Source organism: Athene noctua, chromosome 1, assembly GCF_965140245.1.
Source record: "Athene noctua chromosome 1, bAthNoc1.hap1.1, whole genome shotgun sequence".
Taxonomy (NCBI): Eukaryota; Metazoa; Chordata; class Aves; order Strigiformes; family Strigidae; genus Athene; species Athene noctua.
Genome location: NC_134037.1, coordinates 243,459,502 through 243,487,224, shown reverse-complemented (window position 1 = coordinate 243,487,224; position 27,723 = coordinate 243,459,502). Strand labels below are relative to the sequence as shown.

Below are 27,723 nucleotides of genomic sequence, written 5' to 3'. Positions count from 1 at the left end.
CTGTGACTCCTGTCCTAGTTGAGTCCCTTCGGAAGCAAAAGGAAAATGGAAGGAATCAAATATAAAGCAAAGAACTCGCTGAAATGACTCTTAAGGGCCTTCCCTGAGGTGTTGGCACTCAAAGCTGTACCTGGGCTCCAGTGACTCTAGCCACAGCAACACTAATTAATAGGGCACTTTAGAAAATGCTCTTCAATCTCCTGCTGTGACTGCTGGACTGCTCACAAAATTTCTCCCTCAGGTTCTTTCTGTTCTTTTAAGTCCTACTAGAATATGCACTGCAGAGTCTGGGGCAAGTGAGCAGCTTTCACTGGATGGGACCTTCCTTGAGGTGGTTAATTGAAGAGGTGCAGGGGGCTCAGGGAATGGGTGGGAAGCAGGACTGGCTGCCAGCCCTGTGCAGCTCAGGGGCCCTGCCAGGACCCAGCTGAAGAGAAAAAGAGTCAAACTCCAATCTGCAAAAGCTGCTCCTCAGCTGTCTCTGAGCAGCCAGAGAGGAGATGGTGTAAGTCCAAGACATATGAAAAATAAACAGAAAAATCTTAACTACGAAAAGACACAGGTGCATTAATAGAAATCAATTTTTGATGCACTGTATGCCTCCAAACATACACAAAAAGCATGTGGTGCAGGCAGCACCCACTGTGAACTGGAGTGAAAGTGCCTGCACCCAAGTGCACCTACATGTGGATATATGCCAGGGCGTTGGCTGTACATAGCTGGGCAGCAATGGGTGGACAAGCTGGAGGGAAGCAACCACGCCAGCGAGGGGGTGCTGTGTGCAGGTTTTAAACACTGGATGCCTCTCTATTAACACGGAAACCCACAAGAGGCAGAACACAAATCACAACTGGGTTTATTCCAGTCAAAGTTAGCAGCAAACAGACTTCCATGGTACTTGCACACATGTGTTCAGACTCACTGTACTGAGACTGAGGAAAGAGCGTTCCTTATGCTCCTCTTGACAGGAGCAAATGATTAAAATTCAAGTCTCCCAAGAACGGCAAAGCCAGCCAGAGGCTACTGACCCAGAGGCAGCTATTGAAAGACAGCAGGTGCAAGCAGATCTTGCTGCTCTATTGCTAAATCTCACATTAGATGATGTTTGAAGCTAGTAGTGTCAAGGGTGAGCTGGGCTGAAAGGGGCAAAAATAACACTGGATGTAAACAATAGCTTAAAAAAAGGGAAGCATAAAACAACATACTAGAAGTCCCAGCAGTTTGCCCTGAGTTTTGACCACCACTGCCCAGGAACTCTCCATACTAAAAGAAATAGATTTATTAGAAGCTTGTAATTCAACTGTCTGAAGGACCAGTAAACTTCTGCATGTTGTTGTTTTTATGCCACTTTCAACAAAATTAATGCTAGTGTTATGCGTGACTGGGTCTATCCTTGCTTGACTGCTGGGCTGTCTTTTCCCAGTTCCCTGTTTTTATAATCTACATTTCCAAACGCCCATCAGTGCTTCAAATTCAACAGCACAAAATCTCTGGCCTGTTCATGTATTCCCTTGCAGAGCACTAAGAAAAACTTACTATGTGTTGTCAATATATTTAATGCAGCTCTACTACTTCAGAGACACAGCTGTTTAACAAAATAGCAGCCAGTTCAGAATTTGAACAATCAATCTGCTCGTTTGTGAAACTCTGAGTGCCTCCTGGTTTATCATCAGCCCATACATAGCTGCATGTACTACATTCAACAGAAAAAACTAGTGGTAAAGTCAGAGTACATACATATTTCCAAGTGCTATTTAGGAAACCTACTTTGAAATTTGGAAGTGCTACCAACAAACTTTGTTACATTTTAAAAGTTACAATTAACTAAATATGCATCTTTGTACGCACTAATTTATCTAATACGAAAAGCAAAGAAGCTACTCCAAAACCCAATGAATGTACAAATACCAAGCATTAGTATTACTGCTGAAGTCAAATTCTCCCATTTATAGCTTTTGACCTTACTAGACCTTGTTTTCACCCAGGCTCCCTTGACGGCACACTTACAAGGAATTTTCAGATATGCAAATATTTGAAGACAATGGAATTGAGATAAAAACAGGAACTATGCTGAAGCTGATTTTCATCTAATGAACAAATCCTTGCATTTTCATATACCAGTAAAGTATCAGATTTCAAGTGTTTGGTATAATATAAGCAATTAATAGTTACCTTAAATACTGTTATTAAGTGTTCATCTGGCTGCCTTTAAAATTCCAACTGCTTTAGCTCTATGTGACATTGTTATTTAAAATTCTAGATTGAAGCCAGCAAAACCAAGGATTCTTTGGTCTCAGGGACTGTTCACTTTTGTTTTCTTTATATACTATTGACATAACAAGCTCATATTCAAATCAGTTTCAGACAAATAGCAACCGCTACTACTAAAAAAATCCACTGATCCGAGAAACTATCCATCACTTGTTCACTGTTGCAGAACTACCCCTCTCCCATCCTCAGCTCTGCAGCACTCATTGAAATATCTGTCCTCTGAATATTTGTGAAGGCGGGGGGGAGGCAAATTCTAGGACCATGTGAAGTGATGGGATGGTCCTACAAGCATTCATGGGGATCCAGTATCAGGAAGAGGACCAAAGACTGAACTCCTCAGGACACAAGCCAGTTTACTTCATGTGGCCAGTACGTTTTACTTTCTGTACACAGCATGAACACTGTTACACTACCTGTAGACAACTGCTTGTCAAAACCAAGACTTGGGTTACTCTGAAGACACTGAATGGTGCAGCTACAATTCTCACGCTCCATTTTGAAGCTGGACATTTGCAACATGAATAATGCCATTAACCCAGAAGAACTAGGTAAGCCCCATGTTTTTTCAATGACAGTTTTCATGTGCACGTTTGAAACTCACACTCTTCAAGTCTGCTTAAAGTGATTATGCCTTTTCAGTAAATCTTGGATTGTGCTTTCTCCTGGCTGCAGAGCTGTCTGCCTGCAATTTCTCAAAAGAGCGCCAGGATTTCATGTCCATTGGCCCCTGCATTCCTGCCAAAGCCCTGCAGAAATGAGAGCTGCTGCAGCTGCCAGGGTTTATTTACACACATTCCTGCCTCAAATTGAATTAATGAGCATAATTTAACTCAGGCTATGTCCTCCACAGCTCTTGTTTCTCTTCGTCCCTCTTGACATTTCTTTCTCTCACACAACCCCTCTTTAGTCTGTCTTAAAGCTGTATCTAAAGTGATTCTGGTGTAAAAAGTAATTGCAGATACATTCAAGCTAATAAACTTGAACATATCTGCTTACAGCCTACTTTACGGAAAGCCCAGGATCCCCCTTAATGAGCATTCAGAAGATTAACTTGAATTTGTTTGCTCTTTTCAATCCAAATTTGTCAGTTTAGCAACAAGCCTCCACAGTTTAATCACTTACAAAAGACCCGACCTTGGAAGAAGTTCTGATGCAACAAATGAGAGCAGCTGATGCTACAACATATCTAGAGTTGTTAATGTTCACACACTGTATTTAGGAAATCTTTCCTACACAGGTCTCCAGCCCATTTCTGCTCTCAGAAATCTGACATTATGCATCCACAGCATAAGGGGTCCCAATATTAACAATCCCTGTGGGTGGTATGGACATATCACATACAAGAAGCTCCTGTTATGTCACTAACCAGACTAGTGCAGCATTTCCTCGGTGTTATGGTATAAATAGAGCACAAAAATATTTCTCCAAATATTCACACCCCTGTGGCTAACAAACCCCATTCTTCCCTCTATCTTCACCCTGTACAGTGTTTATCTCTCAACTGCCATGTATATTAGATGAGGCTTGAAAGACTTGGAACAAAAGCAATATACTTTTACTAAGAAAGTGTGGGAGAAAAGGAACTAAAACCTTTAATGATAAATACATCAGCACTTCACCAGCATCATGGACAAGAACACTGCTGGCCACAGACAGGCTACACCTGTCTCAAAAGGTATGAAAGAATCTTTGCACAGGAGTTAGCAGCACTCATTGGAAGATTTTTCAAATAGATTTGAATGGGGAAAGGAGTAAAACCAGGCTTGCTAGAGATAAGCCTCAGGGTGGAACGCCAATATTTGAGGGATGGTGTGCTAGTGAGGTCCTTCAGTCTGCCATCTCAGTGGAGGTAAGGGATGGAGATTCATGTGGCGGCAAGGACACAAGGAATATTGATGTGTTAGAAACCATGGAAGCGCCTGAGAATGGTCACACAGGAATTAGGCTTCTCCCCCCAAAAAGGAGGTGGGATCAATACTCCTACTGCAGTGCATCTACACCGATGCACACAGCATGGGCAACAAACAGGAGGAGCTGGAAGCCACTGTGCAGCAGAAAAACTATAATACATCTGCCATCGTGGAAACATGGTGAGATGACTTGCACAACTGGAGTGCTGCAATGGATGGCTGTAAACTCTTCAGGAGGGACAGCCAAGGAAGGAGAGGGCGGTGGGGTAGCCCTGTATGTTATGGAGTGTTTTGATTGTCTGGAGCTTAATGATGGTGACGACAGGGTTGAGTGTTTATGGGTGAGAATCAGGGGGAAGGCCAACAAGAAAGATATTGTGGTGGGATTCTGTTATAGACCACCCAACCAAGATGAAGAGGCAGACAAAATTTTCTATAAGCAGCTGGAAAAAGTCTTACAATTGCTAGCCCCTGCTCTCATGGGGGTCCTCAACTTACCAGATGTCTGCTGGAAATACAATACATCAGAGAGGAAACACTCTAAGAGGTTCCTGGAGTGTGTGGAAGATAACTTCCTGACACAGCTGGTGAACAAGCCAACTAGGGAAGGTGCCCTGCTGGACCTCTTGTTCATGACCAGAGAAGGGACTTGTGGGTGATGTGATGGTTTGAGGGTGTCTTGGGCATAGCGATCACTAAATTACAGAGTTTTTTGGAGAAGTAAGGAGGGGGTGAGCAGAACTGCTACCTTGAACTTCCAGAGAGCAGACTTCAGCCTGTTTAGGGGACTGGTTTACAGAGTCCCTTGGAAGGCAGTCCTGAAAGTCAAAGCAGTCCAGGAAGGCTGGACATTCTTCAAGAAGGAAATCTTAAAGGTGCAGGAGAAAACTGTCCCCATGTGCTGAAAGATGAGCTGGCAGGAAAGAAAACTAGCCTGGCTGAACAGAGAACTTTGGCTGGAACTCAGAACAAAAAGGAGAGTTTATGATCCTTGGGAGAAGGAGCAGGCCACTCGGGAGAACTACAAGGATGTCGTGAGGTTATGCAGGGAGAAAATTAGAAGGACCAAAGCTCAGCTAGAACTGAATCTGGCTACTGCTGTAAAAAGACAATAAAAAAATGTTTCTGTAAGTACATTAGCAACAAAAGGAAGGCTAAGAAGAATCTCCATTCTTTACTGGATGCCAGGGGAAACAGTGATGAAGGATGAAGAAAAGGCTGAGGTACTTAATGCCTTCTTTGCTCAGTCTTTAATGGTAATACCAGTTGTTCTCCAGCTACCCAACTCCCTGAACTGGAAGACAGGGACAGGGAGCAGAAAGAAGCCCCCAAAATCCAAGAAGAAGTGGTTAGCAACCTGCTACACCACTTAAGACACACACAAGTCTATGGGGCCAGATGGGATCCACCTAAGGGTACTGAGGCAGCTGGTGGAAGTGCTCACTAAGACACTTTCAATCATTTAGCAGTCCTGACTAACCAGGGAGGTCTCAGTTAGCAAATGTGACACCAATCTACAGAAGGGCTAGAAGGAGGATTCGGGGGACTACAGTCCTATCAGTCTGATCTCAACACCAGGGTCATCTGCTGGGAAATACAGAGCAGATCGTCTTAAGTGCCGTCATGCAGGACATGTACAGGACAAGCAGGCAATCAGGCTGAGTCAGCATGACTTTATGAAAGGCAGGTCCTGCTTGACTAACCTGATCTCCTTCTATGACAAGGTGACATGCTTAGTAAATGAGGGAAAGGCTGTGGATGTTGTCTACTTGGATCTCAGTAAAGCCCTGATACCATTTCTCACAGCATTCTCCTGGAAAAAGTGGGGGTTCATGGCTTGGACGGGCATACTCTTTCCTGGGTAAAAAACTGGCTAGATGGCCAGGCCCAAAGAGTTGTGGTGAACGGAGTTAAATCCAGTTGCCTGCCAGTCACAAGTAGTGTTGCCCAGGGCTCAGTACTGGGCCCAGTTCTACTTAATATCATTATCAATGATCTGGACAAGGGGATCAAGTGCACCCTCAATAAGTCTGCAGATCAACACTCATGCCCAGCTTGGTGTCATCTGCCAAGAGATCTGGACAGGCTGGAGCGATGGGCTGAGGCCACTTGTATGGGATTCAACAGGGGTAAGTGCCAAGTCCTGCACTTGGGTCAGAAGAACTCCATGCAGTGCTACAGTCTTGGGGAAGAGTGACTGGAAAGCTGCTCAGCAGAAAAGGACCTGGGGGAGTTGGTCAACATCCAGCTGAATATGATCCAGCAGTGTGTCCAGGTGGCCAAGAAGGCCAACGACATCCTGGCTTGTATCAGAAATGGTGTGGGCAGCAGGACTAGGGAAGCGATTGTCACTCGGTACTCAGCACTGGTGAGGCTGCACCTTGAATCCTGTGTTCAGTTTTGGGCCTCTCACTACAAGAAAAACATTGGGGTGCTGGAGTGTGTCCAAAGAAGGGCTACAAAGCTGGTGAAGGGTTTAGAGCACAAGTCTTATGAGGAACAGCTCTGGGAACTGGGGTTGTTTAGCCTGGAGAAGAGGACACTGAGGGGAGACATTATTGCTCTCTATAACTTTCTGAAAGGAGACTGTAGTGAGGTGGGTGTCAGTCTCTTCTCCCAAATACAAAGTGATAGGACAAGAGGAAATGGCCTCAAGTTGCACCAGGGCAGGTTTAGATTGGATATTAGGAAAAACTTCTTCACTGAAAGGGTTGTCAGACATTGAACAGGCTGCCCAGGGAAATGGTTGAGTCACCATCCCTGGAGGTATTTAAAACATGTAGCTGTGGTGGTTGGGGCCACGTGGACTTGGCAGTGCAAGGTTAACGGCTGGACTGGATCTTAAAGTTCTTTTCCAACCTAAATGATTCTGTGATTTCAGCAACCCTTTAAACCCCTAGATCCAGAGGGAAAAACAAGATTGCTTGGCACACAGCAGTTTGACTTTCTGGGAAGAGATTCTCTTGTGAAGTTCCCACAACACTGTATCTATCCAGTTAGGCTGATTCATGGAGAGGATTTTCCTTCTCCTAAACAAGACTAACAAGATCCTTCAGAATACGTCAACAAGAAATGGATGTATTCCAGGACTTGTGGTTGAAACCACAACAAATTCTATGGATCTGAGTTTGCAACCCCTACAGATAGAAACTATTCAAGTAGTTCCAGTAAAATCACTAGGAATGACTGAGACAGACACAGCTACTCACCACTATCAGATCAGGCAGGCACTCTGGGATGGGAAGAGCTCAAAGGATCATCCCAGGATGAGCCTCTCCTAAAAAACTTATTCCTGCTGAAGAATAAAAGACTGATTTTGAAGCACATGTGAATTCTTTTCTACATATACAACATCACAAGCTAATACATGTAATACCACTTGACACCTCATTGCAGAGTAGCTTCAAGCATGAAAGCAGCAAACAACTGGGGGAGGGGGTGCGTGCACATTTGAATGTCCAAAATTGCTAAACATGGTAAGAAGCAGTAAGTATCACCTTCCAAGAAATGAGAAATGCTGTTTGACACCATGAATTTGGGCTGATTTACTGAAAACAAGAGAGCCATGTCATGTCAATTCTAATAACTTATTCTAGACTTTAGCCACTGTACTGAATCCTTCCTTCTCCTTCCTCAGCATCTTCCAAAAAGCACTCCATGCCATAAAGAATGTTTATAATTACTTGTCTTTTTTGTGTGTGACAACACTACTGTCCAAGCTTTCTCTGCATTGGCCTGCTGACTTGACAGTAAACACCAAAACTGCCTTCAGTCATGTACTGGAAAAGGGAGTTGTGTCCAGAGCTGCAAGATGAAGCCCTTCAAGATGGTTGACAAGAAACTGCAGGTCTTAATGGCGGAAGAAACTTGCTTCCAACATGCAGCTACAGAGAGGTGCCATTGCTGGGTTTTATGCTACAGAGACCAATGGCAGCACATTTTATCACAAACAGCTCCTTCACACTTCAGGCATTATGTTATGGAAAGCACCTGTATTATTCTCTGTCCTTGTTTCCTATCAATCCCATTCAGTCATGTAGTACTCTGAAGAAAATACAGCCTTCTGGAAGTTTAAGTGTGTATCTGCTTAGCACCACTGTTGTTAATACTCTTCCACAGTCTCCTTCCTATGCTTTCTGACAAAGTTACTGGTATAGAATTAACAGCTCAAGTGATATGCATACCCAAGTGAGAATTACACTCTACAAGGCAAATAGGTGCAGTTTGATGTAAACTTACAGCATTCAGACTAGAATTGCTTTTGGTTGGCCACATCTACCAACAGAGAAGCAACACAAGATACCGTCATTGCCGCCAGCTGTCAAGTTAACAGGAAAGCTGCAGGGGACAGACTACACCGACTGACCCACGGCAGCAGGCATGGTACTTTGGAGGGCTGCACTCCTTCCAGTCTCACTACTCTTAAAGCCTGTGTACCCACATTTGCCTTAGAACAATAAAGATTGTTTCCACTCCTGAGGGCTTTTTGGATCAAATTTTGACACAATACAATTGGGAAAAAATGATCTCATGAAATGTATACTGTAGGGAGGAAAGGGAATAAAGGTATGTTTCCAATTGATCTGGAAATATTTCCCCATATGAAACAGTTCTGCTTGTCTCTTAGAAAAATGCAGTCCAACCAGCACAGGAAAGAAACAGTGGCAAAGAGCACAAATTCAGCTAAACAAACAGAAAATGCTCCCCCCCCCTTCCCCCATCCCTTTATAATACATAAAGTCAAATAAAAACACAACATGACTCTCCTGTCTCCAAGGAATGAAAGTAAAACCAGCATCCCAAACAATCCCCAAATACCTGCTATCTGGACTTCCCTGCATCCATCAGAAAACAAAGCAACTTAAATGTGACCAAAGCAAGCTATAAAACCACTGATTCCAATGCACAGTCACCTCCTGCCCTCCAGAATAGATCCCATCTGCTGCTCCTCTTTATTTTCGAAAGGAGCCACGGCTTCACTGCTATGAGTTTAAATGCTCTTTTAAAAAACATCTTGCATACACAATTACTTTACCGCCTTCCTTTCTTTGTGTCCTATAGATTATAGGAACATCATCATATTGATCTCTCTACTTTCATGTCCTCTCTCTCCTGCCCATCCTCATTATGCCAGACCATTTAGGCAATAAATTCCACATAGGAGCAGGATATTGCTCGATGCCTTCACACTGCCTAGAAACATGGCCCGTTCCTTCATATAACAACCACAGACAGCGCAGAGACAGACCCAATTCTCTTCACATTGCCCTCCAGTACACCCTCCCTTTCCCCAGCACCATCATCCCAGTAGCACACTGCTAGCTTACGAAGTTGATCTGCAAGAAATGCCACAGAGGTTGAGCACTTCGCAAGAGGCATAAAAACTGTCTGGCTACTCTCCAGTTACACTGTCCAAGAGAAAAAAAGCTTTTTCTTTTACTGAAATGCACACAAACCCTTGTCATACATGACAAACCCACACTTCATGACTGTTTGGTTTTCCTCCTTAAGTTTCTAATGCAGAACGCAGCCCTAGATCAGAAATGCTCTGATCCAGTATGGCAAGTCATATATTCTTTGCTTGTCTTTGCTCATCAACAGGGCTCAGAACACAGACTTTTTTTGTAGACATAAGTATCAGTACACATTGCCGCTGGTACAATACAGTAGCTGCTTTTCTGTATTTAAAAACCAGCTGTTTCTGATTAAGAAAATACTGAATAGGATATCTTCCAAACATCTTTCCACAAGCATGCAACAAGGCTTCGCTACTTCTAAGTATATAAAAAAAAGTGATTTGGGGAAATTTTTCGAGGACATTGAGGAACCCTGGACTCCAAATTGAAAAGAGATGCAGTTTTTGAAGCACAGTCCATTACCATGGAACAAAACTTCCATCCTGAGTGAAGGAGTTTGTTCCTGGACACCGCTATACCTCATTCCAAAACCAATAAATCTGGATAATCTGCCAATTACACAGAAGTGTAAATGTTCTGTGTGCACACTGTATTTCTATTTAAGCTACTGAGCAGCATTTAAACTTGTTAAGGCTACTTGATCTCCAAACAGGCGTCGGCCAGACAGCATGGCCAGCGTCCAGGTTACACAGCAGCACTGAAGGAAAACCAGCTGACGTCCTATGCACCATCTGTATAACCTGCAGATAATGATTTATCTCCACTCACTTTTCTATTGCTCCCGCATCTAACACACTAGCCTGCTAGCCACAGTTCTTCTGCAGGGCAGGAATAAAGACCAAAGGGAGGGTGTGCACATGAAGACCTTCAGAGAAGTTTGAAGGCCATCTGACTGCCTTGCTCTGCACTGCCAGTTCCCAAACCAGAACAAGTTTTTATGCTCGTGGCTTAACCCTATTTTCACATGGCTCTATGTAGGAAATGCCAGCATAGTACTGGGCACAGCTGCATATACAGTCCTACTTTAAAGCCTTCATCAAATACTTCCAAAGGAGAAGTAAGCCTGGGACATCTTTTAGAAATGTTTTGGATAGGTTTGCTGCAGAGTTGCCAAATAGGTCAAGTGGCATGTTTGGGGAGATTAGCCTCCAGAAAATAATAATTTTTAATCTATTAGTTTCACATACAGAAGTTATTAAAATATTTATTTTCATTGAACTCAATTTTTTCATCTGTCTTGTGTATGAGACAGAACAACATAACACCAGGGATCTAGAACTGAGACTCATTTCTGAAAGCCATGTGTGGCTCATAAAAACAACAAACCCACTCCTTCAACAGATTCTTAAAAATATATGCATGCTTCATTAGACTAATTTGTCTGCTCAGAGGCTAGTCCAAAACTGCAGAAAAAGTTCCAAAACCACATCAAGTGCCATAGAGACCGCTGTGCATAATAATAAAAACAAACATGATCAGCAGGCATTAAGGACCTCAATCTGCAGGCAAACTCTGATTTCTGCCTAACAGTTGGATGAAGCATTTCCACCAAAACACTGACACCACAATGTAATGTGCAACTGATTGCAGACAAACAAACTACCATCAGAACAGCCAACTTTCTAACTAGCACCAAACTGTGGAATATGAGAAGCCAGAAAGAACAACAACAGAGTCCTCTGGATAAAAGATTCAAATGCAAAAATACTCTGGAAAACACAAAAATGTACGTTAAGCTATCAGTGTTTCAATGTGGATTTGAAAGAGCAGTAATGTGAAACCTGCCTATTACATTGCAGGATTATTATCCAGGAGTTTTTGGTTTTGTTTTATGTTGTTTGCAAGTATTTCAAACCGTGAAGTCTTCTCACATGCTCTGGCAAGAACTGAACTAACAAGACTTGAGACCTTCTGACCAAAGACCAGCTACAAAACTGGCCATACAACCAGAGTCTATTATAGCCTGTAGATCGCCTTCTGCCCTCCAAACTCAATGACTTAGTGCAGTAACTAAGGTGAACCTGTTTTGCTAATGGTATACACACAGGGAAGAATGGGAAGTTTTGCTAAGAGAGGAATAGATGTCTGCTTGACAAACCATTAATATGAATAAGTACTCCTAATGTTACATTACATGGGATCAACCAGAGATCTCAAATGCTGGGATCTTTTAAAAAGCACCCTTAATCCAGGCGAAGTTGACACACGGCTCGCCTTGAAATCTTTATGTAAGCAGGCAAATAACCTAGCAAAAATTTGACAGTTTAGCTGGAAAAGAAGTATCTTCTATCAAGAATGTGGGCAGCACTAGGGAAACAAAAAGCATACCTGCCATTACAGCTATGAAAGTGGCTCTTACATGTAGCTGTTTTCACTATGCAGAAGCAGACCTGGTGGTGTAACAATTACTTGGACTGATTTTGACAGATCTTCTCTCAACTAGAGTTGTACAAAAGTAACTGGAAGGGCAGCAGCTCCAACTTCAAAACCTCCAACCATGAGGAGGTTGGAGACCTCAGATGAGAAAGGGCTTCCTAATGTTGTCCTGAGAGCAAAAGAAGGGGTTCCAAACTCAAAATTATTCTTGAACCTCAGTTCTGAGATATGACCACCTACAGTACAAAGCAAAAGAGTAAAAACCTAGGAATCACTAACCTGTACTTTAGATTAACCTCTCGAAACCAGATTAAAAATGCCACTCTTCTACTCCTTCTCCTCCAGGCCGAAAGAATAAGACTAATCTTAAAAAAGAAGAATCTTCCTAAAGACATTTCCTTAACAGTTACAAGTAATAAGGCAGAGACAAAACACAACATTTATATTAAAGGAAAAAGATTGAAAAAATAAAATTCACAGGTCAGTAGTATTACTTTCTTCATCTACAACCAGTAACATGTTTCAGAGAGGTAACAGGAACACTCCTTCCCTGCCATCCCAACTCTCCCTTAAAACACTAAAAATACAGTATTTTAGCTCATGGTGGGTAAGGAACATATCTGTTGTTGTTCATCTTCAATCATGTCTGGCTCAAGACTCAAAGCGTGAACACTTTCATACACATATACAACATCCTCTTTAGGTACAGGTATCTAGGTATGTGCATGGGTGGCAATACTCGCACACAGACATTGATCAATAATATTCCTGTAAACCTAAAGTATGCTACAATTCCTATGAAGAAATCCACAAAAGAAAGAATATGAACAGCATTTCACTCCCACCACATGTATGACATATGCAAGAAATAAGCACAAATGTTATTGCCTATGTTATTACCCCTTTGGGGCACCAAATCCCCATCCCCCAGACAAACAGAATACCCAAGATTGAATAAGGGCAGGAGTATGGTTAATGTGCTGGTCAACAGAATACTACTGTGTTACGAGTCATAAGCCCCAAAATTTCAGGAAAAGAATAATTAAAAAGGCAATCATATCCTTAGAGCAGCACATTTCTGTACCAGCTCTTAATCAATGAGTATCAAAGTGGTAGCACTTTTTAAAAACATGGGCATCTACTTGTTTCTGACAATCTGTAGTGGTAAATCGTAACTACTGTAAGGTAGAAAGGATTTACATATTGTACAAAATACTTTAATCTGAAAGTTCTCATTCAAAAACTGTCAGGTCCCATTCAAGTATCCTGGCTCCAGAATCAAGACAGAAGAAGTACACACTGACTTTTCTGTGTCACTGTTTTCTGCAAATACAAAAAAATTTTCTTAAAGTACAAATACCCAGGAAAGCTATGAAACTGCTTCCTTGGTCTTACATTATTGCTTCTGATACTATTAAAAGAAAATATTATTTGTGTGCCTGAAAAGGTTCTCCCCAAACAGTCAAGAGTTTATTTCCAAAGTACCAGATGTCACACTATTGGAAAACTTCTATTAAGGACTATTGAGATTTTTATCACAGCTTTGTCTTACGTTACATATATTCTATTATGAATACTGTAGTAGAAACAGAAGAACTACTCTGCTGTCAAAGAATCAACATATAACTAAGTTGCTGCCCTTTGCCCTCAAGGCAGGAAAAAAAATGGTATTATTTTCCCTAAGAGAATGCTCAAGATGTAATGGGCAAGAGAAAGAAATATGTGGTGAAAATGGTTTAATAAATCCCAGCAGAAACAAAGCATCTTTTCACATACTTAAAAGTCTGCAAGGCTCCGTGCTGACATTTGATGAATGGATGGAATAAAATGTTTTGCACCTCCTATGCCTTCTACTGATGGCACAAAGTCCTGGCTGGCACAGATGCTAGCTGAGTATTACATTTAAAAACATCTCCCTTCAAGTGCTATTGGATTTGTGTACTATGAGGATCTAAAATATTCTGGGATTCCGTTTATTTGAAGATAAACATACTATCAGGATTTAAAACCAAAACAAAGCTTTTAAGATACCATGATTAATTGTAAATGCAGAAAAGAAGATAGCAGGAGTAAAGGAATAGGTTACATCTGGGAAGCAGCAAGACAATTCATTTTACTGACTAGAGCCTAGCATGATCCCAGCTCATTTCACCATGAGCTGGTTTTTATGACAGCAACTGACTACTCAAGAGACTTTGTATAAGTTAACGCAAGTGGTAAGCAAGTTCCCTTCACCTTGGGAGCTTTCCTTGATTTTACAAAAGGATAAAGGAAACAAAAAATTCACTCTTCCACTACTACTCCTTCTCTCAAAAATACAAGAAAACTGATAGAATAGTACTTATTCCTCCCTCCTCAAAGTGATATAACAAAACTTCTGAATGCTTGTATTCAAAAAGTGTCTTTCTAGAATGATCTTTAACATCTCTGGTTGATGACTACTGACCTAGGGACACAGCTCCACAAGTACTGGACTAGACACTCAACCAGTCAAAGTATGTTCTCCATTTAAAAAAAGACTACATTACATTATTTTGACCTCAGCAAAGTATTAGTACTACTTCTCAAGTTATCATATCAGAAAACCAGAGCATAAAACCTAAGTTTAAATAGAAACACTTTCTGAAAATATATTCATGCAAAACCAAAACCTTACATGAAGCTTTTGTTCCAAGACCTGTGGTTTATGTTGGAGCAAATGTTGATGACCAACATGATAAGAATTTTGTCGCAGTTGCAATTAAAAAAAATTGAGCTATTTTTGAAAAAAATGCAACACCAAGCTAAAGTTAATAGTCTGACCCATCTTGTATAACTTCACCTTATTGTTTGTTTTAGAAGCCGACATGTTAATGGCAGCACTACAAGTCTGCTGTGGAGGACAAATAGTTCACGGCTCTGGGTGTTACTGTATTCAAATTTCTGCTAGATACATAAAAATGTGAATTAGAGCTATTGATGCTGTATGCGCTGTGAAACACACAAAGATCATCATGAAATACTATCAGAGGACTGAGGTTTTGTCTGTGAGTCACTTATTTGCTGATCCCAGCCTGTCAGGTTTCACACTCTGCTGTAAAAAGCTCTCCATGAAATCTACCATAGCCTCCATTATCCCCAGTGTTTTAGTATAAGATAATAAAATATGTATTATGCCAGAGCAGTAACAAAATCATGGCCATCTGCTCTTGCTGAGTACAAACATGAGAGTAACCTCTAAAATCTCTAATTAGCTTGCCAACACTTGGCTTGCTTTATTATCATTTTCCAGTACACAAGGGTGACATGACGTAAATACGCTTAGATTCTGTGTTAAAATTCTTAGTTTCCTTTTCTTCTTTCTGCATCATAAACAGCATTTTTGCATTATAGATAACCCTAAACTTACTACAGAATACTTTTTCTGGTCATTTTGACAGCAGTTCCACTTCCACAGAATAACTTTTTACCATACATTTATTAAGTCCTTCGTTGTTCATGGTAAATCCCTATTTTAAATATGCTCTTGAGTGATTTTGACAGGCTTTTGAGTCAATCTTCTCACCACAGGTTGAAATAATGACACCAAAGGAAAAATTCTGCCACCTGGAACTCAGCTGAAGGAACAAATCCAAAATTCCTCTAGTACTGTAAAGGCACCAGTAACATACAGCTTCCCTTCTGCTTCTGACCGTCTCATCCTATTCTCAAGTAAATTAATTTAAATGAATTTGGGAATAAAAGAAACAATACAAAAGCAGGATATATGGAAAAGAAAGAACCCACAATAAAAAAACAAAACCTCAAACCAAATAAGCTAAATTTCTACCGGGCATTTTATCAAACACACTAGAAAAGCACTAATGAAAGAGCCAGTCTCTGCTATCCAAGTGAACTGAGAACTGTCATACAGTATCCACAGTGCATATAATCATGTATGATGTCACTTTTGGGGAAAAAAAAGAGCTCTTCTAATGAGGAGATTAAGCAAAATGAATGCAAGACTTCAAAAAGAAAGGTTAAAACGAAGTACAAGCACTCTTACTAGAGCATAACACCTTTCCAAACATTATGCGAGTTTTCAGGAAGCAGCAAACAGCAGTGCTGGCGACAGCAGGGCGCTGTGCTGAGCAGCTTACCATGCAGCCAAGTGTTCGTACTGACCTGCCCCAGCATGTCTGGTGCGATGGGAAATGTGGGCCAGATGGCTGAGTAGACACCGAAGAACACCAGCCAGAGCAGCATGCTTCCCCAGACGGCCAGGTGACTGAACTGTCAAAAAGCAGGGAAAGAAGGAGAGTCAACACAGCACACTTCCACCTAACCTACAGATATTTCTCTGTTCAGGTGTCTGTTGGTCTCACTCAGGCCTGTCTGCCGCTCTTGGTTTTCAGCCAGTAGCGCAGGGTGTTTAAACAGCATAAACCAGTTCTCCTCTTTAATCTTGCTTCACAACAGGGCAGAGTCTTCTCAGCCAAACTGTCTTAATTGGAGCTCCAGCAACTCATCAGATTTTCCTTAGAACTCCAATTTCTCTCATCTAGTTCCTGCTTCCTGTCATACACATGCCAGGTTCAACACATACAGCAAGGTAGAAATTTTCAAAGACTCAGGTTAAAGTTCACATGGACAAATCCCTTACGGTAGAGTGTCTGCATAGAAGCCATGTGCACTACTCAGCTTTCATGGACAAAGATCCAGTGCCATGTAATACCCTATCGCAATCAATATCTACTGATCAGCTTTGCTTTTTTATTTTATAGGTGTTTTAGGTGATTTACAGGTATGCAATGCAGTTTACATCTTTACTGGTTCTTTAGTCTGTAGACTCATTAAGAGTAAATAAAAGCAGTATTAAAATGACCATGAACATGTTCAGCACAGATTTCATTTCAGTTGCATTTAAGAAAGCAGTTTTTCCTACACACCCAAACTATTTGCTACTCAGGATGATTTAAGCTGTTCTACTTTTACACTGCAGTGGATGGAATCAGTAATTTCAGTTGTAACAAGCAACTGAGCTCATTATTGGCTCCAGCTTTTTTGGATGCCAGCAACTCCTGTGGCTGATGACTTTGGCTCCAATTCAGAGAAGTACCTGCATAAATCTTAATTACTAATTACATATGGGTTTAGGAACATGGGAATGAATTCACACACTGGTTGCTGTGGTGGACACACTGTGTTTGTTTAGTTCTCAGGTTTATACTTTCTATTTGATGATTGCATTTGTTGACTTTTTGAACAGTATATCTGAGAACTGAAGAAGTGTGGGTATTGTGTTCTGCCCACTGAGAGACAGACACAGACTTCTGGAAGGACTTGAAGATTTCTCCTCATCTGCATCAGCATTCTCAAGCACCAAGCATCCTCATAAAGGAGAGCTTTCTCCAGCACAGGCAGTGAAAACAAACCAGCAAGGAGCCTGTAGCACCAGCGCAGACCAGCAGATAGCTGGAAGCAACTGGATGCTGCCTTACAGTAGAAGCATTCATACGGCAAAATGGCAGAGGTGATGGAAAGAACACCCTTCTAGGGCACTCTTGTAAAGCTGGAAATTTGTTCAACCCTAGAAGTTGCTGAGCTGAGCACGAGATAGGATAGGCCCTTTTCTGGAGAGACACAGTGGGCAGGAAGATTTGTTCTCAAGTTTTGCTGTTTACTCTGTTTCACCCAACAGATCTGACCAGCAACTGCTTTATTTAGAAAACAAACCACATGTTTTTCATCCAGTTTTAATGTGAGTAAAACTAAGAGACTGGAAGGATTTTTTTTTTTTTTTAATGCTTGAGGGAAGCAATTTTATCCTTTCAGTCTACTTGCTTTTCTGAAAACTAAGAACAACTTGTCTCGTTTGACTAAGATAAAGCCCTGCAACTGTAGTGCTCAGCTCCCCAAAGAACAAGTTCAGGTTGTCATAGCACTTAAGGATATGATGTAGTTGAGAATGGTCAGTGTTAGGTTAATGGTTGGATTAGATGATCTTCAAGGTCTTTTCCAACCTAGATGATTCTGTGAAGTACTGCAAGGCTGCTGTAAAAACTCATCTTTAAGAAGAGCCAGCCCCATGTAATGGCAGAACAGTACCAGCACTGCTTTCCCAAAAGGACAAGACACCTCTTGAGCCACAGCCGTCCATCCAAACAAGTGGACCTAAGGTTGAGGATAGCTTGGACTCATGCTTCCAAGCTGCAAACTCCTGCAGACTTTATGAATAAAACCAGTGAAAATAAAAGCAAGCAGGGAAACCAATGTAAGCCATAGTCTTATTCTGTAGAAGGTGTATTTATGCTAGTGAAATGATGTAATTATTTTTGTCTCCCTCCTGTTTTTCTTTCCAGTCTACTGGTACAACAGCTTGAGTTTTGCAGCTCTTCACCTTGCCCTTTCCAGCTCAGAAAAGACTTTGCTCATTTTATGCAGTCTTAATCTTCTTCTCGTGGCTGTCTGTCCTGGTTTCAGCGGTGGGAGTTTTTTGGTAGCAGGGGAGGGGGCTACAGCAGTGGTCCCCATAATAAGCTTCTCAAAGCTCTCCCGGCTCCAACTCGGATCCACCTCTGCACCAAGGCCGGGCCAATTACCTGCATTTCTGCGATAATGTATTTAAGAAGGGGAACCTGGGAGGAGCTGGGCCAGAGCCGACTCCCGTGTGCCCTGTGTGAGACGGCAGGGCCGCCCTCCTGCCCCCCACGGGGGTCCCCGGTGGAGCAGATGCCGATTTGCGGCCTGTGGGGGCCCCGCGCCGGGACAGGCGGCTGCGCCCGAGGAAGGCCGGACCCCGAGGGAAGAAGGGCCCGCTGCTGTAGCTCAGCGCTGGGAGGATTGCAACGCGGGGGGACCCACACGCCCGGGGCAGCGACTCCTGTTGGAGCCGGTTTGTGGAGGACTCTCTCCTGTGAGAGGGGAACCGCGCTGGGACAGGGGAGCAGTGCCAGAGGCTTCCCGGCCCCGAGGTGGCAGAAGCGGCAGCACTGACCGCACCCCCATTCCCTGCCCCTGAGCTGCTGGAAGAGGAGGGAGGGATGTCAGGAGCAAAGCTGAGCCTGGGAAGAGGGAAGGGTGGGGGGAAGGTGTTTTCAAGATGTCCTACTCTGTTGTGTTGTTGTTGTTAGTTCTGTATTAAATATATGTTCTTTTTTTCTTCCCCTAATGAGTCTGGTTTTTGCCTGTGCCTTAAAGGACAAGGTCATCCCTCCGTGTCCTTATCTCAAGTTTCTGGGTCTTTTGCTTTCCTCCTCCTCAGTGCTGGGGGGGTAAGGGGGAAGTGAGTGACTGCGTGGTGCTCAGTTGCCCTCTGAGCTCAAACCACAACATTGTCCCAATCACCTCTTCATCTCAGGTTGTGCCTGCTTGAATTCCTTCTCTAACTTTAAAAGAGCTTCTGCTTTCAGGAAGTGCCCTCCTTGCCCTACTTGAAAAATGTTCCTTGTACATCACCCCACCTACCTTTGCACTGTTGCTTCTCCACTGATCTCTGCCATTTACCCCTGAAGAGTTCATATGCAAAGCAGAAGTGAGTGCATCAGATGTGTTAAATGAATGCCAGTCAGAAAAATGAAGGCTCTCACATAAGAACCAGACACACTGCATGGCTATCCTGTACATCCTATTTATCTGAATAGTTTGTATAGTGTGCTAAAGCAGTGAATAAAGGGGTGTTTGGGAAAAAAACCTACTGCAGTGTTTCAGATAGGTAACACATAACGTGAAGCTGCTCCACACAGCTCCAGCACGTAGATTTTTATTAAACATGATGTTAAAGCCTTTTTTTCCACACTACCTACTGGATATACCAGGCTCCCAACCACTCTGAATCTGTTATTTATTTAAAGCTTTCAGCTGAACCCATCACATTCTCCCAAGCGGCAGCATGTACCCCTGTCTCTAGAACAAATTGCACATAACCAATCCACCTGATGATGGAGAAGAGACTTAACTCAATGTTGTACATTTAATACTCTTCAAGTAACCTAAAGATTCTGTTTGTTGATTCACTCACAGCTGAAACAATAATTGTAACCACCATCAGATTCCCAGATGATGAGAGTCATTGGTCCAAGCAATGGGACAGGAATTAGAAGTGTATATAGAATAAAGTTGACTAAAACCCACAATTTTTCTGTGCCTAATAATTTCTCTATAAAATGCCAGTGTTAAAGAACACTGAGATCTACTAAACATTATGGTATCTTTTAAAATAAGGTTTAGAAAAGAGAGGATCGTGATTATCCCCAAGTGACTAAACAGACACCAATTACCCAGGGAAGAGGAGAGAGGAGAAACCATCAGATAATTCACAACATAACAGGATCTAAGCCGGCTTACATGCCTCCAATGCAGACTTGGATATATCCTCTTCTAGTGCATGAGGGAGTAATTTAAGTATTTTTGCATTTTAAAATTGCATAGAATTTATGCATAAGCAACAGCATAAAAAGAACAGATTTTATTTTCAGATGAAAGAATGAGGCAGAGAATATTAGCATCTCCCTAATAATTAAATAACCCAGACAGATAGCATTTCATCTTTAAAATTCAGAACAGACATCAGCTCATTAATCTTAACAATTCCTCTGTGAGGAATGAAAGAAAACATTTTTCAACTAACAGAAGCAATGAGGTTACAAGATTTAAGCCAAGTTCCTCCAAGAAACTAAATAAGTTTAATAAGAACATGGTAAAATAAGAACATGAGTGTCCTCAAAAACAGCTTGGTCTTGAGGGCAGAGTGTCTTAGGATATCATGAAAACTAGATTCCTACAAGGCATCTCACAGGTGTGGAGAAACAGGGACTCCACCAAAATCAAAAGATTAGTGTTTCAGAGGGGCTGGGGGAAAGAAGGTGAGAAAGGTGTTGAAGGTTCATCAACATAGGAACCCTCCTACCCCCCATATTGTTTGGAGGTCATTGCCCTGCCAGATTCTGACACCTACCAGTAACAGATCACTCATTCATTGCAAGTAAATGACTCAAATCTAAGAAGCAACAAAACCATTTATCGAACAAAAAAAATGTCATTGAATGTGAAGTCACTAGTGCTCTTTACTAGCTTCAAAGTAGTCTTCAAAGCCCAGTTGTTTATGTGTGGGCAGACACCTTTCCTTCCCTACTTATTTTTAAAGGAGCTACAGAGCACAAAGATGTTCTTGATCTATTTCCTTAAGCAATTACAGTAGTATGTTGATTTCATGCAAAATGTTATCAATTTAAATATTTAGAGATGTTGGCAATATACTTTTAGTGTTCTCTTCCCACTTCTGATAGGCTGCCCCTTTTCATCACACATCATGTGATCTACAAGTTCATTCTCACATCCTGTAGTTATGGAGCTTATCAGTTTATCCTTACATGAAAAATCCAGTTAAAACACTGAAGCCTCAAATGGTTTTTAGTACTACTTTTCTGTATTAGTATTCATTAGGGAGGAAAGTGTGCTAATAGGATAAAAGATACTGAGAAATACTTACTCTAGTCCACGCAGTTGTTTCCAAACCAGCTTTCAGACAAACTGTGACTACAACATACTGCAAGGAAAAAGAAAAAAAGACAACTTCAGTAATAACACACTCAAATTCAGAGGTGTTCAGGGCCCAATATCCCCTTTACACCTAGAATGTTACTACCATTTAGGTACCAGCCCAGGACCTTGGCAGTGTGGGATGGGGGAAGGACAGAGCAGAAGATATTGTTGGTGCATTTCTGGAAAAAAAAAAGATATGAAAGAAAAAGGGGGAAAATTGTGCATACAACATAAATTTATTTTGGTTGTACACTTTCTTCTGGTTTACACCATTTTTAGAGGGTACAAAAAAGCTGTAAAGAAATTCTACCATTCAAAAATTGCTACAGTACACGAACTTACAGTGTAAACTATGTTTCCAACAAATAAATAGTCAATTCCCTGGCCATTTGTGAATACTGCATCTGGAAGAAAAAAGAAAAATTATCACATTTGTTGTCAATTTATCAAGAAAATGGGTGACATAACAAAGAGATTTTCAGGAGAAAATAACTGGTCCCAACCTTGCCTTTTAGAACATTTAAAAGCACTTTTAGAAGCTGTGAGATAATAGTAAAGCAGAAGTTGTGCTAAGCCAGGCTTTGGACACAGTGCTCAGAGTGTATATCCACAGTCCTGGTTGCCAGAAGCCATCATAACAAAATGGGAAGTGTTTGCCAGACCCTAATGTGTATTTGCCTATAAGAGCTGAGGTATGTTAGTGTCACTTTTTCTATCGTTATCTGTTCTGTACTATTTATTGACACCTCTAACAAATCCCATTATTTGCTGTGCCTGTGAAGAAAAAGCCTGTAAAACACCAGCTGATTTGTGGTGAAATAGAGCTGACTTAAGAAAAACCGCAAGAGTTTCATTTATAAAGGACACGTGTAACATCTAAAATATCTTACTGAAGGTTAATTCAGTAACTGAGCAGCATTCAGCCTACACACGCCCTTTCACTAGTCAAGTGTGCACAAGGCTAAATACATGATAATCTATCATTTCAAAGTGCCAACCTTGGCAATACTTCAAATGTCTGTTTAGTCTTTCTTATCCCTTGCTGAATAAAACTGGAACACCATGAAAGGACATTCGACAGCAACACTAATGCCAAATGAACTCGTACTTGTGGGACCTTTCGAGCATTACTAAAGCACAAGAAATATTGTTATTTTCACAGGTTTTAAGACAACTGATAGAGAAATACACAAACAGCAGAGATGAAAAAGGCTTAAGATAAAACCTTGGACCTGTTCCTAAATACATACCGCCTTGTAGAGCGCTTCTACTCACAAGAGTACTGTTTTGCTAGTACTATTTGCAAAACTGGATCTGACATTCTTAAATTAGGGTCATCTACTTAGTTAACCATGTTCCAATAACATAGCTCTCCAGGATGAGTAAGTTTTTAAGTCTATAGAGAAGAGTCCCTGACACCCTGACATCTGTGGTGAATACTCTGCATAGCTTACAGGTAAAAAGACTATATTTAGTCAGTGCAGTTACCCCAAGTTACTTGGTATGGTTTTCTTCTATAGCAGCTACACAGCTGTGGTTGTCTCCAGAGAACTGACAGGTTGCAAATATTTTCCATAAGTTGCTAGTTCTGTATTCCTGCGTTCTTTTCTCTTTTGAACCCCAACTACTAAGAAACAGCAGCAGACTAGTCACTAACATTGCAACAGAAGCTAAAGCCCAAGACAGCTTGGTTAGGAATTGGTTTGGTTCCTAGCCACTGGCATCTCCATCAGCTCAACTCCTCCTCTAGTACACTGTAGTTTCAGGCATTTACCACATCATTCAAAAATACACATCAAGTTTTAACAGTCACTTTGCTCTAACGTGAATAAAAAAAGGCGAAGAACACTAGAGAATTGAGCCTTCCATGTCCAGTGAACCCTGCTGATGCCAGAAGTCTCAGTTCATTAAGAAAAACAGATGTCAAATACATATCAGTTTTGCTAGATCTAGAATAAACTGACACAATGACTCTGCCAGTATACTGCTCTAGCACATCACTGTACACATTTGAATAATAGACTGATTTTTGGTGTAAGTCTCAGGATTTTTTAAAGTTACATTTTAATGCAGTAAGTTAATGCCTTTTTTTTCAGTGATTTCCATGACCTTCCACTTTAGGAGGCTAAGCAGTCCTGAAAGGAATGGTATTTCTCTTAATGAGAACAGCAGGACGCTCAGTGAACATTAGTTTCTAAAGCTATACAAGTGCCCATTCATGGACTGTATGTACTTCACATTCTAAGGAACTCAAGAGGTTAAAAAACATCCCAGTGTGAATGGCACATTTCTGTCTCTGCCACCAACTGGAAATACAAAGAAACTGGAAAATTCAATATCCACTCACTTTGGAAAGCACACTAAGCAACCCATTGAAAGAAACTCCAAAAGTTACCATTTGAGCAGGTGAGTATTCCAGTCTTTTATAATTGCTGAGATTAAAAATACATTCTCTATTTAGGAATTAGTTAGAAAAACATTTATAGGAGACTAAAACAAAACCTGTATTTTTCTTTAACTGCAACCACCATCAGCCTAAAATTTCTGTAGTTGGATTTAAAGAAGAGCTATTCAAGATTAATATGTGTCAGATATAGTGAAAGAGAACAACAAAACCCATCAAATCAAAACAAAAAGCAACCATAAAAAACCCTCTCCTTCAGAGCTGAAATGAGCTCCTATCACACATAAGGAAGAAAGGGAAGTCACTTTTTTGTATGGTCCAGACAGCACATGAAGCTGCCATTGAGGATACAGTACTGACATCTTACTCAGATAGGTAGGGAAACATGAACCTGCCTCCCATAAGTATGTTTACCATCATGCCTCTGATGGAAGCATTCATCTTTCCTCCCTTGCTACTTTCTTTCACCCCCTCCACAATTAATCCATCCTGGAGCTGAGAAGGTTTTCTTGAAATTAGTGTTTTCCAGAAAAAAGCTCCATTTTTGAAAAATTTATGATTTTAGCTAAGCATTATTCCCACCCTGCTAACCCCAAAATTTTTCATCTGATCTAGTCCTATTTCTTATAACAGAAAAAGAACAGACTTGCAATGTTTTTTCCTGTCCACACAACTATACTGTAAAGCCAGGTAAGAACCATATGGCATTTACTGTTCCCTGAAACACCATGTGGCTGCATTACCTTTCATGGAAAGCGAAACTTAGTAAGTCTAATTTGTACCAAAAAAAGTGTAATTTCCGCAGTATCTCTGACTCTTGATCTAGTCTACTTCCATTCCAGCCAATTAATTTTTTCCACAGACTTCAACAGTAGTGAAATCTCTCTATTTTATCCTACTTTTTACAGTACTGTGTTATGGAATGGGAAAGGTCCAACAAGATAAAACGCAAGTGGTTGTAATGCAGCTGCTGTGTAAAAACTTGACATCTCAACCCACTACCAAAAAAAATAAGGTATTTTATAGAACATTATTCAGTATCCGAGTAAGACTTTTTGGCAAAGAAGCATTTTAATTTTTCATGTATTAAAGTCACTATATGAACAGTAATTATATTAAATTAGAGTAAGTTCTGAAAGCCACTAGATAACTATCCAAGTTTAGCAGCTACAGCCTACTGAACTGTCTGTCAGCATTATTTTCTTGGGACTTGTCACGACCTCCCATTCTGCAAACACACTGGCTCTGTAAGACTGAACATCAGTTACTGACGTAAGAAATAATGAAGCCCTTACCATGCTCCAGCACTTTCAGTGGAAACCAGAAGAGAATGATGGAATGGATGAGGGCATTGATGCAGTGACCCCAGAAAACCTGAGGGAAAACAAACCAAGTCATCAGTAAAGTCCAAAACTCTTGACCTCTCTCTAACTGCTAACAAACACTTCATTGTGTAATTTAGAGTCAGACAATGTTTGTCCTGAAGTGAAATACCTCAACTTCTGCAGGATCTATTTCCTCCTACAATTTCTGCTCTTTCACAAGAAAACACTGGTCCAGTTGGATCATTTTATTCTAACAACTTAAAACAGGCTAGCATGCTTGCATTTTAAGATCTTTATCACCATGCAGCAGATGGAGTCACTGCTTTTAATAACCTCAAAGAATGATTTTTAAAAGTTCAATTCAATACTATGAAATGTTCTTTTAAACAGGCAAATACTTTGTGCCCCACAATTTTTACCTTAGAGATAATGCTGTTTTGCACAAACTAGAGCTTTACATACTCTACAACTTCCTTTCTAAAAAAGAAAAAAAAAAAAAAAAAAAAAAATCAATCGTCCAGCTTCCTTGATTCAAAAGTACTTTTAGATGTGCCTGTTATGCAATAAAGACAGAATTCCAAATGCTGGCATTTTCCAGCATTTAAATAGCAAAATGAAGTAAAATGTGTTCTTTAAAACTCAAAGTCCAAATAAACCGATTCAAATTTTATTTTCCAAAAGGACTATGAGAATAGAGCTATACTAATTGTGAAAAAGGGCCCTAGTAGACAGCATTATGACAAGTTGCATATTAAATAAAATCTAGGTGATGTTATCCAGTTCTTATGAAAGTGGTAAACTCACCACTTATCTGTAGTTGTGAATTGAAAAAATCATACTTGGATAGAAATCCTACATTGAATCAAAGTTTGTGGATATTTCAGGACCAGTTTCAGTTGAAGCCATAGCAGAAAATCCTTATTTAAAAAGAAGGGCTGCTTTATAAAAATAAATATAGTCCCTTGAAAAGAACTGTGAGGCAAAACAATCTTGATCTCAGTGGCTAGCATAAAGCACAAGTGATAGTGGGAAATAAGTTATTTTAAAATAAGAAGGACCTGAAAAATAAGAATGCTTATGGTTAAAGAAACAGGTTTTCCCTTACCCTTGTGTTGAACCCATCTGCATTTTGCGTAATTTTGTATAACTGTGGAAATCTAAGCATGCTGTCTTGAGTACATGATCGTTCAAAAATTCCCAGAGTAAAGGGTGGCAGCGCTGTGAAAATCTGCAAGGCAAGCAAATACTAATTAAAAGCAGCTATTAGTTTTAAGTGGATCTCAGATAATATTTCAGTATCTAGACAATAGCAAAATTCCCACAGACTTCAGTGAAGACTTATTACCAACTAACATATTATTTGACATAATATTCAAGTGTCCAAACATGAATTTCAGCAATTCATAACTCTCACTGACTTCTGAACAAAAGAAACATGAAAGAATATTTGTACTATTAACCAATTAGCTTAAACCAAGAAGTTAAGCAACATTAGTTTCTGATGTACCAGATAGTCTAGCAAGCATAAAACACATCAGACTGCAAAGGAAAGACAACATGTACTTTCTGAAAAAAGCCTTGTGGGAATGGGTTCAAATATAGCTGCAGTTGTGGCTGCAACTAAATATGTATGTGATATGCTTAACCAAATCTAAGTTTACAGACAAAGCAAATGTGGAAATCACATTCAAAAAAAAAAAAAAAATTCTACTGAAAAACAAAGGCCATTCTGTATTATAGTACTTCGGGGATTCTCCAGGCAGCCATGAACTGATAGGAACAAATTAACTGCAGCATGCGTCTGTGCTATGGGCAGATGCTTAGATGACCAAGCCTCAGAAGCTTTCCAGGAGAAGCAGCAGGACACTTTGCCAGAAGCAGAGTAAATTGGCCTCTGCTGAGTCCCACATTGCTGCTCTTAAAGTGTTTCCAGGATCTGAGGCAGCTCATTTAAAGCCAGTTTAGTTACCCATGTTTCTTGTAGTCTGCAGTGAAGGCACCTAGTGAAAATAATCCCAGCGTGCATGTCTGAACACTAAACTTCATTTACTTCCTTTTACATTAACAGTTTATATCAGAAAAGTAATTTCTAAATTTTTAACAGTTTGAGAAGTGTTCCTGAAGTTAAAAAAGAGCATGAAATTATGAACTGTTTCTAGAATTTATGCATGTTTGCAGAAGTTGGGCTCTGGTGCCCACCAGAAGTGAGCTGGCAGTCAAGGAGTAGACAAAAAGCATCACAAAAAACTAGAGACTAGTGAGAATCAGTAATGACATCTCTAAATCCAACTGGGGATGTGCTGCTTTTGCTCATAAAGTGATAAACCTGATAGTTAAAATGGCAGCAGGCTTGGGGTAAGGAACTAAGATTAAGATAACTGGTCCAATATATTCCAAAAAAGGGCACATTCTCCTAGAGCTTTAAGGTATTTCCCCAGGTCCCATGTTCATTGGGGGCATTTACATTCTCACTTGAAGTAAGTCTTCTAATGTTTTTGTTTATGAAGGTAAACCTCCAG

General features: G+C 40.8%; 1 protein-coding gene across 5 annotated transcripts in view; it reads right to left on the bottom strand.

The window, feature by feature from the left end:
• ATP8A2 (ATPase phospholipid transporting 8A2) overlaps positions 1-27,723 on the bottom strand; it is a 351,752-nt gene that overhangs the window by 93,126 nt on the left and 230,903 nt on the right. For all 5 annotated transcript variants that reach the window (XR_012634354.1, XM_074915160.1, XM_074915190.1 and 2 more), the window contains exons 29-33: positions 26,310-26,432; positions 25,175-25,253; positions 21,818-21,879; positions 21,423-21,479; positions 16,118-16,225 (exon numbers count right to left, since the gene is read on the bottom strand). Coding sequence is in view for 4 of the 5 variants with exons in the window: in XM_074915160.1 (XP_074771261.1) it covers positions 16,118-16,225; positions 21,423-21,479; positions 21,818-21,879; positions 25,175-25,253; positions 26,310-26,432 (429 nt within the window). In the remaining variant the exon portion in view is untranslated. The remainder of the gene's footprint in view (positions 1-16,117; positions 16,226-21,422; positions 21,480-21,817; positions 21,880-25,174; positions 25,254-26,309; positions 26,433-27,723) is intronic.